This window comes from Gorilla gorilla, chromosome 7 (assembly GCF_029281585.2).
Source record: "Gorilla gorilla gorilla isolate KB3781 chromosome 7, NHGRI_mGorGor1-v2.1_pri, whole genome shotgun sequence".
NCBI classification, from domain to species: Eukaryota; Metazoa; Chordata; class Mammalia; order Primates; family Hominidae; genus Gorilla; species Gorilla gorilla.
In genome coordinates, this window is record NC_073231.2 from 130,802,069 (window position 1) to 130,817,236 (window position 15,168).

General features: G+C 40.1%; 1 protein-coding gene across 1 annotated transcript; it reads left to right on the plus strand.

The window, feature by feature from the left end:
- Window positions 1–300: 300 nt before the first annotated feature.
- Window positions 301–8,206, plus strand: ZNF572 (zinc finger protein 572). Its single transcript, XM_004047517.5, has 3 exons — window positions 301–437; window positions 2,630–2,743; window positions 3,372–8,206. Exons 2-3 carry the CDS (start codon window positions 2,665–2,667, stop codon window positions 4,874–4,876), a joined length of 1,584 nt encoding a protein of 527 aa, XP_004047565.3. The 5' UTR covers window positions 301–437; window positions 2,630–2,664; the 3' UTR covers window positions 4,877–8,206.
- Window positions 8,207–15,168: the final 6,962 nt, after the last annotated feature.

The following is a 15,168-nucleotide window of genomic DNA, read 5'->3' on the forward strand; positions in this document are numbered from 1 at the left end:
CCTGGGCAACAGCGAGACTCCGTCTCAAAAAAGAAAAATACTAGATTGATTTTGATTCTAATAGTGATGATAATTAATCTGATGATATTCTGATGGCAAGGAAAAGTATAAGCTCCAATCAGGCCCCTGTCGTAAGCCGCCTGACAAGTGAGAGGAATGAGGTTCACAGTTGGCTGGTCACAGCACAGGGAAAGGAAATCCACCCCCACGTTCCTTCTGGTCCAGGACCCTAAGGGTTAAGATCAACGAGAGTGGGCCATCACTGTTTCCTAGAGCGGCCCCAGCAAAGCCGCCGGGGGAGATGAGGGTAACTTCCTGTTCCTGCCTTCCGGGTTTGAGAGTTTAGGACCCTGGGTTGGTGGGGTCAGAGGGAGAGGGGGTGCCTTCCTCCCGGACTGCTGGGGGTGCAGGGCGCCTTGGGTGTAGCACCCAGAACAGTGAGTTCCTTCTTGGGGGGAAGGGAGCCGAGGGTTGCGGGCTAGAGGAGTGGAAACAGCCCCGTCCAGGCTGCAGTGGACGTCCGGGAGAGAGTTCCCGCTGCTGCCAGGGGCGAAGGCCCAGCATCTCCCGCCGACGGGCCACCGTCATCCTTGTCCGCGGGGTCCCTTACGGGATCTTGTCGGCCGGAGACCGTCTGGTATCCTGGAACTTCACCCCCCAGCGTCTCCAACTTGTACCAGCCAGCGGTTCTTAAAACTAGGCTTCAGGCAGTGCATTTTCTTTGAAGGCTTTCTGATCAAAGCACGGCCCCACTCTGATCACATTGTTGCTCTAGAACAGTGAAAACACTCCTTCCCCGTGGAGAGACATCTTAATGGCAGCCTTGTATGGTCTTGCATTTGCCACCATTTTGCTGAGCCACTGTTCTGGGGGCTCCTTTGCTGCCAAATTTAATAGTATTTTAGTAGGGAAAATGGGGGGATGGTAATGTGTTGCCCAGACTCTTGCTGCTTTTGTAAATACTCTGATAACAATATGTAACTTAGGACAGCAAAATATATAACTCCATTCGAACAACTCCACCCCCTTCCTTTTTTTGCATTCAGGTGTATGGTTTTTTCTCCTCCCCACTCAAACACTGGGGATATTAGTAATGTAGACTAGTTTCACGTTTCTCTAGAACAAATCCCCACTTGCTGAGTGTGCTTAGGGAATGTCGACTCACTTTGTTAACAAGGTTTAGGAATGTAGACCTCTGTTTTAAAATGCCAGTATTCTAAATATTCTAAATATTCTAAAATAAAGGGACTCTTTGAGGATTCTTTGCAGTTTGGGATTATGCCCAGCTCTGCGTCCTGTTCTAGTTTACGATAATAGATCAGAGGGTGAAAAAGGTCAGCATCCAAACAGACTTGGAGCTCAATCCTGCTCTACCACTTTCTAGGTGACCTTAGGAAAGTTTCTTAATACCTTTCAAACTCATCCTATAAAATGCTGGTGGTAGTTCATACACTTCAGAGGGCTACTGTAAGAATTAAATGACAAATGTGTGCAAATTATTTCATTCACTACCTGGCACATAATAGGCAGTAATGGTGAAGATACAATATAAGTACATATACTATTTTTTGTTTTTAAAATGTGTGCATTTGTATATCCTTTTACGTCCTTGTTTTTCTCCCAAATAATGATATTCTTTATATTCTGAAATGGATGCCAAAAGTCCATATGTCACTGCCTTCCTGTGGTAGATCACATTTTCTTCTTTTTCTTTTTCTTTTTTTTTTTTTGTTGAGACAGAGTCTTGCTCTGTCACCCAGGCTGGAGTGGTGCAATGGCACGATCTCGGCTCACTGCAACCTCTGCCTCCTGGGTTCAAGCGATTCTCCTGCCTCAGCCCCCTGAGTAGCTGGGACTACAGGCGCCCGCCACCACGCCCGGCTAATTTTTTGTATTTTTAGTAGAGATGGGGTTTCACCGCATTAGCCAGGATGGAACATTTTCTAGTCCCTTAAAATAGGTTAGTGATTGTTGGCTCCAGAAGACGAAGTTTAGGCTGAAATGGATATTGTGAATATGATAGACTTAGGAACTAAGCGCAAGGAGGAAGAGGTCCCTCTTTAGCCTCCTTTTTATATTGCAGGGTTATTGGCTATAATTATTCCACCTCGGCTTTGTCCTAATTTCTCTTTACTGGTTATATAAATCCTAACTTTCCTTTGAAATTGACTTCAAAGGTTTCCTTCTGTCAAGACCAATTTATTCTTTTGAAACTAAACAGGGTGCTTTTTTTCTTTAGCTGCTGCTTATGCCTGCATATTGATTCCTTGAAGTCTTTATAGGTTTTATTATTGGTGTCTTAAAAAAAATACTTTGCTTTTTAAAGTAAAAGTGTTTCTAAGCTACGTGTGGACAATGAGGATTAGTATTCTGTCTTTGAAGCTTGATCCTCAGACCTTTAATGTGAAGATTTACTTTTTTGCATTGTTATTTCAGGGTTAACCCTTAATAAACACTTAGATCTGAGATAAGATTTTCTAAAAGGGCTGCTAAAAGTTGTGTTTCTTATTTTCGGTATGGTTCATGGAACATTCTATGCCTCCTATTGTTGTGTTGGAATGGTTGAGAAGGAAGGAGGAAGAATAAGCTTTAACAAATACCTCCAAACATAATTTATTTCCTTCCACAGGGTTTCTGATCTCTAACTTGGCTGTGATCATTGTGATGGAGCAAGAAAAAAAACTGCTGGTCTCAGATTCTAACAGCTTTATGGAGAGGGAGAGTTTGAAAAGCCCTTTCACAGGTGAGGGATCAAGACAATGATCTGAATCCTTAGGAAATTTGATGTAGAAAGAACAGGACACTAGAATGAGACAAACCTTAATTTAATTCCTTGTTCTGTCACTTATAAGCTGTGTTAATTATTTCAGCCTCATTGTTCTCATCTTTAAGAAAATGAATAATATCTATTTCACATATATTTTAGAATTAGTGAGATACCATATCCAAAGCTACTGTTCTTAATAAATAGTGGCTATTGTTATTTCTATAGCATTTGCTCAGATTTTAGCAAAGCTATTGTCTAGTTTTTACCTGAGATGGTATCCTGTTCAATTTAACTTCTATTCACATCAATCCTGTTTTTTCTCTTAAGTCTTCTAGAACAAAACCTAATGCATTTATTTTTAGATCGATGTTCCCTTTGCCAATAATGATTCAAATAATTCATTATTGTTGTTGCTAGGTACAAAAAAAAATCCACCTGCTTCTGGTAAACAGAGGAAAAGAAGTAAAACTGTCTTTAAAAACTTTTTTATATGAAATTATTTATGAGGTTTTACAGTGTTATTTCCTCTCTTCCACTGCAATTTAGAATTTACTTCTCTGGCAGAGATTTGGAATATGGTTAGAATATTTGTTTATTCTTGCAGAAGATGCAAGTATGAATAATTTGGAAACTGTTCACCACAGTAATTCTAAGGCAGATAAAGAGAAACCTTCAGAATGGTCTAAAAGACATAGACCACAACATTATAAGCATGAGGATGCAAAAGAAATGCCACTGACATGGGTTCAAGATGAGATTTGGTGTCATGATTCCTATGAGAGTGATGGCAAATCAGAGAATTGGGGAAATTTTTTAGCTAAAGAGGAGGAAAAACCCAATCACCAGGAATGGGACCCAGGAGAACATACCAATGCCTGTGTCCAGCAGAATTCATCCTTTGTAGACAGACCCTATAAATGTTCCGAATGTTGGAAAAGCTTCAGTAATAGTTCTCATTTGCGTACTCACCAGAGGACCCACTCAGGAGAAAAGCCTTATAAATGCTCTGAGTGTGCAAAATGCTTTTGTAACAGTTCTCACCTGATTCAGCATCTAAGAATGCACACAGGAGAGAAGCCCTACCAGTGTGGTGAATGTGGGAAAAGCTTCACCAATACCTCCCATCTTATTATCCATGAGAGAACTCACACGGGAGAGAAACCCTATAAATGTCCTGAGTGTGGGAAGAGATTCAGCAGCAGCTCTCACCTTATTCAGCATCACAGATCACATACAGGTGAAAAACCATATGAATGTTCTGTCTGCGGAAAAGGCTTCAGTCACAGCTATGTCCTAATAGAACATCAGAGGACTCACACTGGAGAAAAACCTTATAAGTGCCCTGATTGTGGGAAGAGTTTTAGTCAGAGTTCCAGCCTCATTCGCCACCAGCGGACACACACAGGTGAGAAGCCCTACAAATGTCTTGAGTGTGGAAAAAGCTTTGGTTGTAATTCTACTCTAATAAAACATCAGAGAATACATACAGGAGAAAAGCCTTATCAATGTCCAGAATGTGGGAAGAATTTTAGTCGTAGTTCAAACCTTATTACACACCAGAAAATGCACACAGGAGAGAAATCCTATGAAAGTTCTGAACATGAGGAAAGTTTGAGTCAGAACTGCAATGTGATAGAAGAATGCAGAATCCAGTTAGGAGAGAAACCATACAGATGTTGTGAATGTGGGAAGAGTTTTGGCCTTAGCTCCCATCTCATTAGACATCAGAGAACACATACAGGAGAAAAACCTTACAGATGTTCTGAGTGCTGGAAAACTTTCAGTCAGAGTTCCACCCTGGTGATTCACCAAAGGACACATACAGGAGAGAAACCTTATAAATGTCCTGATTGTGGTGAATGCTTCAGTCAGAGCTTTAACCTTATCAGGCACCGGAGGACCCACATAGGGGAAAAACCTTACAAATGTACCAGCTGTGAGAAATGCTTCAGCAGAAGTGCCTACCTCAGTCAGCATCGGAAAATTCACGTAGAAAAGCCTTTTGAGTCTCCCGACGTTGGAGATTTTCCTCATGAATGGACTTGGAAAAACTGTTCAGGGGAAATGTCCTTCATCCCTTCATTTTCCGTCTCAAATTCATCTTCCTGAGTCCCAAAGCCTGGTTGGTGATGGTTTTTTCTTCCTTGTTGGACCATGACAATTTAGGTATTCTGTGATTGTTGTGCTATAAAGTTTCTTTGATGTGTTTGTCAAAACATTTGGAAAAAGTCAACCTCCCAGTTTAAAGGATGGGAAGACCCCAATCACCAGGTTATTGGATCTGTCCAATGAGAGATTCATCCACCAAGGATGAAGAGAGGAGGACTTTTAAAAATTTAAGGTAAGATAGTAATAGCTTCAAAAGAACACGTACAGAGTAATCCTGAGAGTAAGCAAAGGAACCATGAGAACCTGAAGCTAGAATTGCTATTAAATTACTTTATTTTCTCTTCCCTTATTGAGTAGAGATACATCATTACTGGCCTCAGGGGTTTACCCAAAGAAAGGGTATTTTTGAGCAAATAATGTGATTTCCTGGCTATTTTGTTGGGGCTTAAGAAGAGATTTTTTTTTTTTCAAATGCATTTTTAGTCACTAAAAATTAACTGTTGTACCATCTAGAACTATACTGTCCAGTACCATAGCCTCTAGCCGTATGTAGCTATTCGTATTAAGATTAATTGAAATTTTAAATCCAGTTCCTCAGTCACACTAGCCACTTTCTAAGTGCTCAGTAGCTCTGTGTGACCAGCGGCTACTGTATTGGATATTATAGAAGGTTCTTTCATTCAAGATCATCATTCTTGACAGACCCATAAATATTTCCTATAAAGACTGTAGAAGTGTGTTCTGGAGGGTTTGCTCTCCAAAAGGGATTGTAATATAGAGTAGAATTGGGATAGATTATTGAAGACACTGGGTTTAGACATTGGATATTTTAATGATTGTGTGTTCTAATTCATGTGCTGCCAACTGAGTTATCTAGTGATATGACCTCACTGTCTTGACCAAAGCCAGAATAGAAGGCAGGATTCCTGAATTCTATCTTAAAATTTGTAATGAAGAGCCTTTTCCCTAAATTATCCCATTATGTAATTCTTGGTCAGCTCAAGAACTGGGTTCTTTTTCTAATAATTAACTCACTAAATCTGAGCCAGTGTCCAAGGACAGTTTGTCATTAAGGAGTACTGAGACTTCTTAGCTTTGGTACTGACAGTTTTCTTTTGCCTCTTGACATAATTGGTATATGGATCTGATAACTGAGGTCCCATCTTCCCTACTCATTCCTATGGGAATGATGCTTTGGAAATTATTAGATATATCCTATTCCCTTCCTCCCATTTTTTTCCTGCTAGTGCAAAAGGTAGACGAGTAGGAAGATTAGGATTCCTGAGTTGCCCATGATTTCATCTAATTTTTGGATTCAGAATGTATTTTATGAATAATATGCAGAGATGCATATTAGGAATGTGAAGCCAGAATGGGTCAGTTGTAGCTGCTGCAAAGTTCTGTAGCTGATGGTCATTTAATTGCATGGGGATTATTTTATCTTTCATGATTGTGGTGCACCTGATGCTGGCAGGGTATTTGTGTGTTTTTGTATTGTTATTTGATTACAAAAATAAAGCAAAAACTAACAAATAAGGTATTGAAGAATTTGGGGGAAATTTTCTGCTTTCAAAAAAGGGGGAAAACATTAGGCATTATTGGCTTTTTATTTTTTTTCTTATTCATTATTATTATTTTTTTTTGAGATGGAGTCTCACTCTGTCGCCCAGGCTGGAGTGCAGTAGTGCGATCTTGGCTCACTGCAAGCTCTGCCTCCCGGGTTCATGCCATTCTCCTGCCTCAGCCTCCCGAGTAGCTGGGACTACAGGCGCCTGCCACCACGCCTAGCTAATTTTTTGTATTTTTAGTAGAGATGGGGTTTCACCGTGTTAGCCAGGATGGTCTCGATCTCCTGACCTCATGATCCAGCTGCCTTGGCCTCCCAAAGTGTTGGGATTACAGGCGTGAGCCACTGCACCCAGCCCTTATTAATTTTTTTAAGAGATAAGGTCTCACACTGTCACCCAGACTAGTGCACTAGCACCATCATAGCTGACTGCAGCCTGAGACCCCTGGGCTCAAGGGATCTTCCCATCTCCGCCTCCTGAGTAGCTAGGACTACAAGCACATGCCACTGCAGCCAGCTAATTTTAAAATTTTTGTAGAGACAGGGTCTTGCTACGTTGCCCAGGCTGGTCTTGAACTCCTGGCTTCAAGCAGTTCTCCTCCCTCAGCCTCCCAAGCTGCTGAGATTACAGGTGTGAGCCACCACACCTGGCCCATTATTGGCTTTTGTGTGACCTCACCTGAGTATTTTTCTATCTTTGTATGTTATCTAGTATTGCCCAAATTTTCTTAAATTGTAATATTTCAGGACAAGTTTTTATGGTAACAGATTAATGCTTGATAACTAAGGAGTTATCAACTTAGGAGTTGGCTGATAAACTTAGGAGTTTGCTGTTGAGGCTGAAATTCAGTTACAAGGCAGCAGTGGTTGGGGTGATACAAAATCAATGCTCTGTGGTAGGTAACCACTCTGAGTCTCAGTTCCCTCATCTGTAAAGCAGAAATAATGCCTACCTTACAGGGTTACCATAAACATTAAATGAATGTTTGCAAAGCATATAGCACAGTGCTTAAACATAGCAGGGTATCAATAAATGATAATTAGTTGCTGCTATTATTATTAATTGAAACAAACTGAAAAAAAAATGTTATCCACATGTTTTAAAAATAGGAAGTAGTAGTACAGCCCCAAACTTATCTTACTTGTAGATTCTTTATGATCAACTTCAGGAATTTTAAGGGATAAAATATTGGAAAAGCACAGGACTATATTGTTTGCAGACTGTCTAAAACACTTTTATTCACTTTGTAAGCAGCTATAACAAAGAAACAGGAAATTTTACTAAATTTTCTTTTTATTCACGAAACAAAGGATTTGGTTTAACTTGGGAAAGAACAAAGTCGCAAGTTCAATTTAAGTTAATTTGCATCTGAAGAGATTAATAACAGGTACAATTTATGTCCTGTCACCATCACCTATACAATGTACTATGATGGCTGGCAATATATAAAACCTATTTCACAAACCTTGATGTCTACCAGAATAAAGATGTTCATGTCTTAGATGGGTTAAGATGGGCTCCATTAGTAGAAAAATTTGGCAAAAATCCTTGTCTCTTTGGATTGAAAATGAGGAAAACAAGAGATTTGTACCTTATGATGGAGAAGATAACATAGTCAAACGTAATATGTGATACTTTTATCTCAGTTTCATTAATCAGCAAGTAGGCTCTTTGTTTAGCTCCATGAGAAAGAAATTCTATATTCTCTATTTTTCTTGTTAGCATAAAGGACTCAGCATGTGAATAAAGAAAGCATTCTTTATTTATGAGTGATTTATTTCATAGTTTCTTTTTAATTAAATAGAAGAGACCTATAATGTATATTTTTCCTACTCAAAGAAGGAGCTCATATATATTTTCCATACCATAGCATAGGGAGAGCCATGTCAATGCATGTACTCACAACTATAGGAGGGAACTCACTCCCTAACTGCTGTACAGCCTACCAGAGGGCATGTAAGCATAAGTTTCTATTGTAATTAAGGTAAAGTCTTAATCCCATCATCCCAAGTCATCCAAGTGGGGTCTACCAAATGGGCCTTCTCCTTAGTGCTGTAGAAGTTTCTTCACTGATGGTGAGAGGTAGTGGAGTACAGCGGTACTGTGACTATTGCCCTTTATACATTAATCTGACACATTGATCTCAGCCAGTCTCATTTTCTGAAATCATGGTGTTTTAGTATCTTTAGTGTTGCCATAATAGAATACCTTAGCTGGGTAATTTATAAAGAAAAGAGGTTTATTTGGCTCATGATTCTGATGGCTGGGAAGTCCAAGAGCATGGGGCCAGCATCTGCTTGCTTCTGGTGAGGGCTTCTGTGCTGTGTCATAACATGGCAGAAGGTCAAGGGTGAAGGGAGCACGTGCAAAGGGGCAGAACATGAGAGTTGTAATCACTTCATAACAGCTCGCTCTCAGAAACTAATCCTGTTTCATGGGAGAGAGAGGTCTCACGTGAGAGAGAGAGGTCACTCACTGACAAGAACTGTAGAAGGATTGGCAGCATGCTGCCCATATGAGCAGAGGGAGCCCCCGTGACTCAGATGCCTCCCATTAGGCCCCACTTCTTAAAGGTACCACCTCCCAACATTGCTGCACTGGGAATTAAGGTCCCAACATGAGTTTTGGTGGGAACACTCAACTCATAGCATTTGGTAACAACAAGACTGTCATTACAGTAGTCCCCCCTTATCCAAGGTTTTGCTTTCTGGGGTTTTAGTTACCCTTGGTCAACCATGGTCTGAAAATATTATATCACTAATCTTGCCCTTTGGGGCCTTTATTCAGTAAGGTAAGGATTATTTGAAGAGAAGCATTGTGATACCACAACAGTAGATGTGATAACTGAGATGGCTACTAAGTGATTTATAGCAATCCAGGCCAGAAATGGTGGGACAGTGAGACATTTTGTCATGCTACTCAGAACAGCAGGCAGTTTAAAACTTAGAAATTATTTCTGGAGTTTTCTATTTACATCACAATGCCTACATCATTTATTTCATTTCATATCATCATGAAGCCATTGTACTATTTCATCATCACCTCAAGAAGAAAGGTAAGTACAGTACAATAAGATATTTTGAGAGGCCACATTCACATAACTTTATTACAGTATATTGTTATAGTTGTTCCATTTAGTTATTGTTAATCTCTTACTGTACCTCATTTATAAATTAAAATGTATCATATCATTTAACTTATGTGATAAAATTAAACTTTATCATACATAAACTTTATGTATGGAAAAAACTTAGTACGTATAGGGTTCAGTACTGTCCTTGGTTTCAGGCATCTACCAGAAATCTTGGAATGTGTCCCCAGCAGATAAAGGGGACTACTATGCTTTTTAAAATTCTGTATTTGATTTAACGTATTTATTTCTCCTTTCAAGCAGTATAACCATTCATTCAACAAAAATTTATTTGATGCCTAACATGTATTTAGCAGAGGTCATGTGACAGTGGGAGGGGCAAATGTGAGGACAATGCAGTTGTAGGAAAACATGCAGCTTTTTGCTTGGCTACTTTCTCCTTGGCAGCTCTGGAACTACACTTACTCTACTGAATCCTTCATCTTCAAACTTAATAGATGATCTGAAAAGCTAGAGATAACAATAGATTAAAGTGGGTTATGTTTGCTCTGTGAAAATGCAAGCTCTCCGAAGTTTGACACAGTGCTTTGCACACAGTTGTTCTTAATAGTTATTGAGTGGGTGTCATATGCTTATGTGTTTTATGCTAATGTCTAAGTGTATGCCCTTCCAGGATATGGATCCATTTTTGTGACTGAATGGATCAAGTTTTGTAACCCTTAAGCCTAACACAGAGCCTGGCATATGAAGTGTTTATGGGTTTTGGTTGAGGGGTTTTCACCAGTGAATAAAGTCTGCTGGATTAGATTGTATAATCTCAATGTCTCCTTGGGCTGGTTTGTAAATGAAAGTTGCTGTGATAGGAGGCTGGGTGTATCCTCATACTAACCTTAGAGGACATTTAAAAAGTGTCCTGGCCAGGCGCAATGGCTCATGTCTGTAATCCCAACACTTTGGGAGGCCGAGGCAGGCGGATCACTTGAGGTCAGGAGTTCAAGACCAACCTGGCCAACATGGTGAAACTCCATCTCTTCTAAAAATAATAAAAAAAATTAGCTGGGCGTGGTGGTGTTGCCTGTAGTACCAGCTACTCGGGAGGCTGAGGCAGGAGAATTGCTTGAACCCAGGAGGTGGAGGTTGCAGTGAGCCAAGATCGCACCACTGCATTCCAGCCTGGGTGACAGAGCAAGACCTTTCTCTAAATAAATAAATAAATAAATAAAAAGTGTTCTGATAATTCACTACCCTGAGCTTCAGATTGGACTCTATAGGACGAGTTTAAAACTTGTTTCAAATTTAAATTTCAGTCACTTTCTAGCTTTGTATTTTGTACTTACCTTGTAGATTTGGTAAGCAGTGAATGAGGTGAACTTGGCATTGGCATATCATAGGTGTTAAGGAAATACTTTTTTCCTTTTCTCTCCACCTTATTTGCTCATAATTTTGCCAGAGATAGACTTTAGGGACAGAAATGTTTAATCATTTGTTGGATGGATTATTTCTAGGTTTCTAAAATAGAGACATTAATAACGCTTAGCTCATGGGTTTATTGTGAGGATCAGTGAGATGATGTATGTAAAGTGCTCAGTATTCCTGATACTTAGTCATCACTCAGTATTAACTGTTACTACCATTGTTATCATCAAAGGTGGCTCCAGACCAGCATGGGTCTTTGGATCGTCTTTGAAGTTAGCCTCAGAGATATGACTGTCCCCTGAGGCCACTAAAATAGTGCAATCTTTTTATTATTATTTATGCCATGAGTAGGAAGGGCCATGAACAAGAGTGTGGGGACATGAATAATAGCAAGCTGTTCAGGAGGCTGATAATGTAGCACATCATTTTTATAATATGGCAGCCAGTTGAGCAACTGCTGCATTTTCTGTTTAAAAATTATTCCCAGCTGGGTGTGGTGGCTTATGCTTATAATCCCAGCACTTTGTGGGATGCAGAGGTGGGAAGATCACTTGAGCCCAGGAGTTGGAGACCATCCTGGGCAACATAGTGGGACCCTGTCTCTACAGAAATTAAAGTTAAAAAAAAAATACCCTACCTGTCACTCCTCTATCTCTTTTATTTCTATTTTGTTCTCATCTACCTCTTTCTGGCCCTAACCTCTGCCTCATCTGTCCATATGCCAACCCAAATTTAAGATTTTTTCTTTTTAAGAGACAGGGTCTTGCTCTGTCATCCAGGCTGGAGTGCAGTGGTGCGATCATGGCCCACTGTAACCTTGAACTCCTGGGCTCAAATGAGCTTTTTCCTACCATTTAATTTGTTCCCCATCCTTTCCTCTCATCACCCTCCCCTCTACCCCTGCTATGAGGTTGGAATCAAGTCAAAGCTGAGGATGGTGCAAGTGTTGGGGTTAGTTAGAAGGATACAGATGGAAACAGAATGCCAGGCAATCATGACATAGTGCGCCTGTAGCCGCTTCCAAGCAGAGGCGGCTTGTGGGCGCTAAGACAGCCAGGTTTCTGATGTAACATTGCTTGACTCTGGTAAACTCAGTACATATTCTAGAATTTGACAGGTTGAGGGATGGAATGAAAGCTTGATTGAGAAATGAACATTATTAATTTCGAGCCTTACTAAGTCATGGATAAATGTTCACATTAAGAACATATTAGTTCATTAGACTGATAGACAAAGGTGAAAGATTTTCCCCCTTAACATTGCTTTTTTCTGATTAAAGTAATACTTACTAATTGTAAAATATACAAAGAAGTATAAATTAGGAAATAAATTTAAGTATGAAGGCCAGAATTAAAATGACCCGTAATCATTTTTTCCAGAGATTACTTACCTTGAAAATGCTGAGGTCTTTCCCAGTAACCTCTTTTCTAAGCATATATATGAATAAATATTTAAAATTGGATTATAAGGAGTGTATGTGTGAGTGTGTGTGTGCAAGTGTAGCATTGTGTCTTATTTTTTTCTTAATATTACATCATTTGTCATTTTACTTGTTTTAAAATTGTTAGGAAGCTTTTAGTGGCTTCATAATATACTGAACGGTTGTGTCATAACAATGTAATTGTTTTAATATAGGATATTTATATTGTTTCTACTTGTTTGCTATTAAAAATAACACTGGCCAGGCACGGTGGCTCACGCTTGCAATTCCAGCACTTTGGGAGGCTGAGGTGAGTGGATCACCTGAGGTCAGGGGTTCGAGACTGGCCTGGCCAACATGGTGAAACCCCATCTCTACTAAAAATACAAAAATTAGCTGGGTGTGGTGGCATGTGCACCTGTAATCCCAGCTACTCGGGAGGCTGAGGCAGGAGAATCGCTTGACCCTGGGAGGTGGAGGTTGCAGTGAGCCAAGATCATGCCACTGCAATCCAGCCTGGGGACTCTGTCTAAAAAACAAAACAAAACAACAACAACAAAAAACCACTGCTGTGCTGGGCACCATGGCTCACACTTGTAATCCCAGCACTTTTGGAATCTGAGACAGGAGGATTACTTGAGGCCAGGAGTTCAAGACCATCCTGGGCCACATAGTGAGACCCTATATCTACAAAAAATTTTTAAAAATTAGCTGGGCATGGTGATGTGGCTATGGTTCCAGCTACTCAGGAGGCTAAGGTGGGTGGATTGCTTGAGCCTGGGAGGTCCAGACTGCAGTGAGCCATGATTATGCCATGGTACTCCAGCCTGAGCAACAGTGAGACCCTGTCTCAAAAAAGTAAAAATAAAAATACTACTTTGAACAGGCTGTTTTTAGCTGCTGTTTTGTTTTACTGTTGTGGTTGTGATTGTTTGGTCTTGCTTTTATGCTTTTTTTTTTTTAAATATAAATCTTAAAGTACATGTCTAATTATTTCCTTAGCATAAATTTCTAAAAGTGAGATTATTGAATCAGTGGGCATAAATGATTTTAAAGGCATTTTGTTTAATTGCTCTCCAGAAATTATATCAGTTTAAAGTATCCCAGTGGAAGAATTTTCTTAAACACCTTCTTTTGGGGGACAAAGAAGAACAAATAATATGTAAATAGATCATATATTATTATAATTCAAGGCCAACAAATTAATATGATGAAAACCTTCTCTTGAGATTTTGTTTTGTTTTGTTTTTGAGACACGGTCTTGCTTTGTTGCCTAGGCTGTACAGTACACTGGTGTAGTCACGGCTCTCTGCAGCCTTGACCTCCCAGGCTCAAGCAATCCTTCCACCTCAGCCTCCCAAGTAGCTAGGACTACAGGCACACCACCTTGCCCTGCTATTTTTTTTACTTTTATTTTGTAGAGATGGGGTCTTGTATGTTGCCCAAGCTGGTTTTGAACTCCTGGCTCAAGTGATCCTCCTGCCTTGGCCTCCCAAAGTTCTGGGATTACAGGCATGAGCCACTGCACCTTGCCTGAGATGGTTTTTATAAGATAATCTTGTTCCTCCTCTCCTGGTCTTAGGATCAACTGAGATTCACCTTGGGTTGAATCATTTTAAGAATTACTTTGACTTTTCCTTTTGCTGCCCGAGGCATAATTTCAAGGGACATCTTCAGGAGCTGCTTTAAGAACTAGGGAAATAAGATGAGGTTTTGGTACCAGGAGTACTTCCAGAGGATCAGAATTTTAAGGGTGGATTTTCGTAACTGGTTTTGGGGTTTCTGGAGTTGGCTCTTTAATCTGATTAGAGCTAAAAATGTTAAAGACTCTCTACTTCTAATAGTACAGACAGCACTGATAGTCCATGGCTGAGTTGTTTATAGAGATACGCAAAATAAATGCATGTGACACTCCTAATTCACCACTTATAAGAAGCAACGCACTTGGTGATTCTGTACATGATACTTTAGGATGTTTGTGGAAAATCAAGAAACATAATGACATTAGTTGGTTGCTACTAATATTGCTGGGCAAAGTAATGAAAGAAAAGGATGAGCTCAGGGATTTGAATTCTCAGCTCCAGGTATACATAAATAGTCTCGAAACTTCTAAGTGTTCCCTGAAGGAGAATCTTCTCCCCAGTAGCCTTTGGGTTGAAATTACTGAAAACCAAATGCAAGCCCTGATCATGCAACTAGCTTACCTATGAAGAAAGGTGCACTCAGCCTCACAGGATGTTTACTGTTAAAGTGAGGGCATTGATTGGGAAAGAATGGGAATAATTGGATTCCAAGGTGGCAGGGTCCAAGTGGCAAAACTCAACTGCCAAAGGCAAGGTGGGCATAGTTATCATAATGAGCGAACAGCAGAGGCAATCCAACAATCAGAATAATCTGACTCATGTAGACATTTGGCTTTGGCTAATTAATCTTGATGTTCCTAGAAGTGAAATAGATGGGAAGCTTACTACATTCTTAAGCAGAAAACTTCCAGGTCAAGTGAACAAAAGTCTAACTCAAATACTAAAAACAGATCATCATGGCCACTCAATTTCCACACTTGAGCCAGTTTACAGACCCAGAACCCCTTGAATAAAGGGTACCCTACCCTTCATTTGGGTATACTACCAAACCTTTATACTGTTTATACCTCCGGCCTTTTACTAGGGTAACTGCGCATTGGGGAAAGAGAAATAATCAGAACTTTCAGGGAACTACTGACAACTAGCTCTGAGCTGACATTGATTCCAGGAGACCCAAAATATGGTGGCCGTCCAGTCAGAGTAGCAGCTTATAG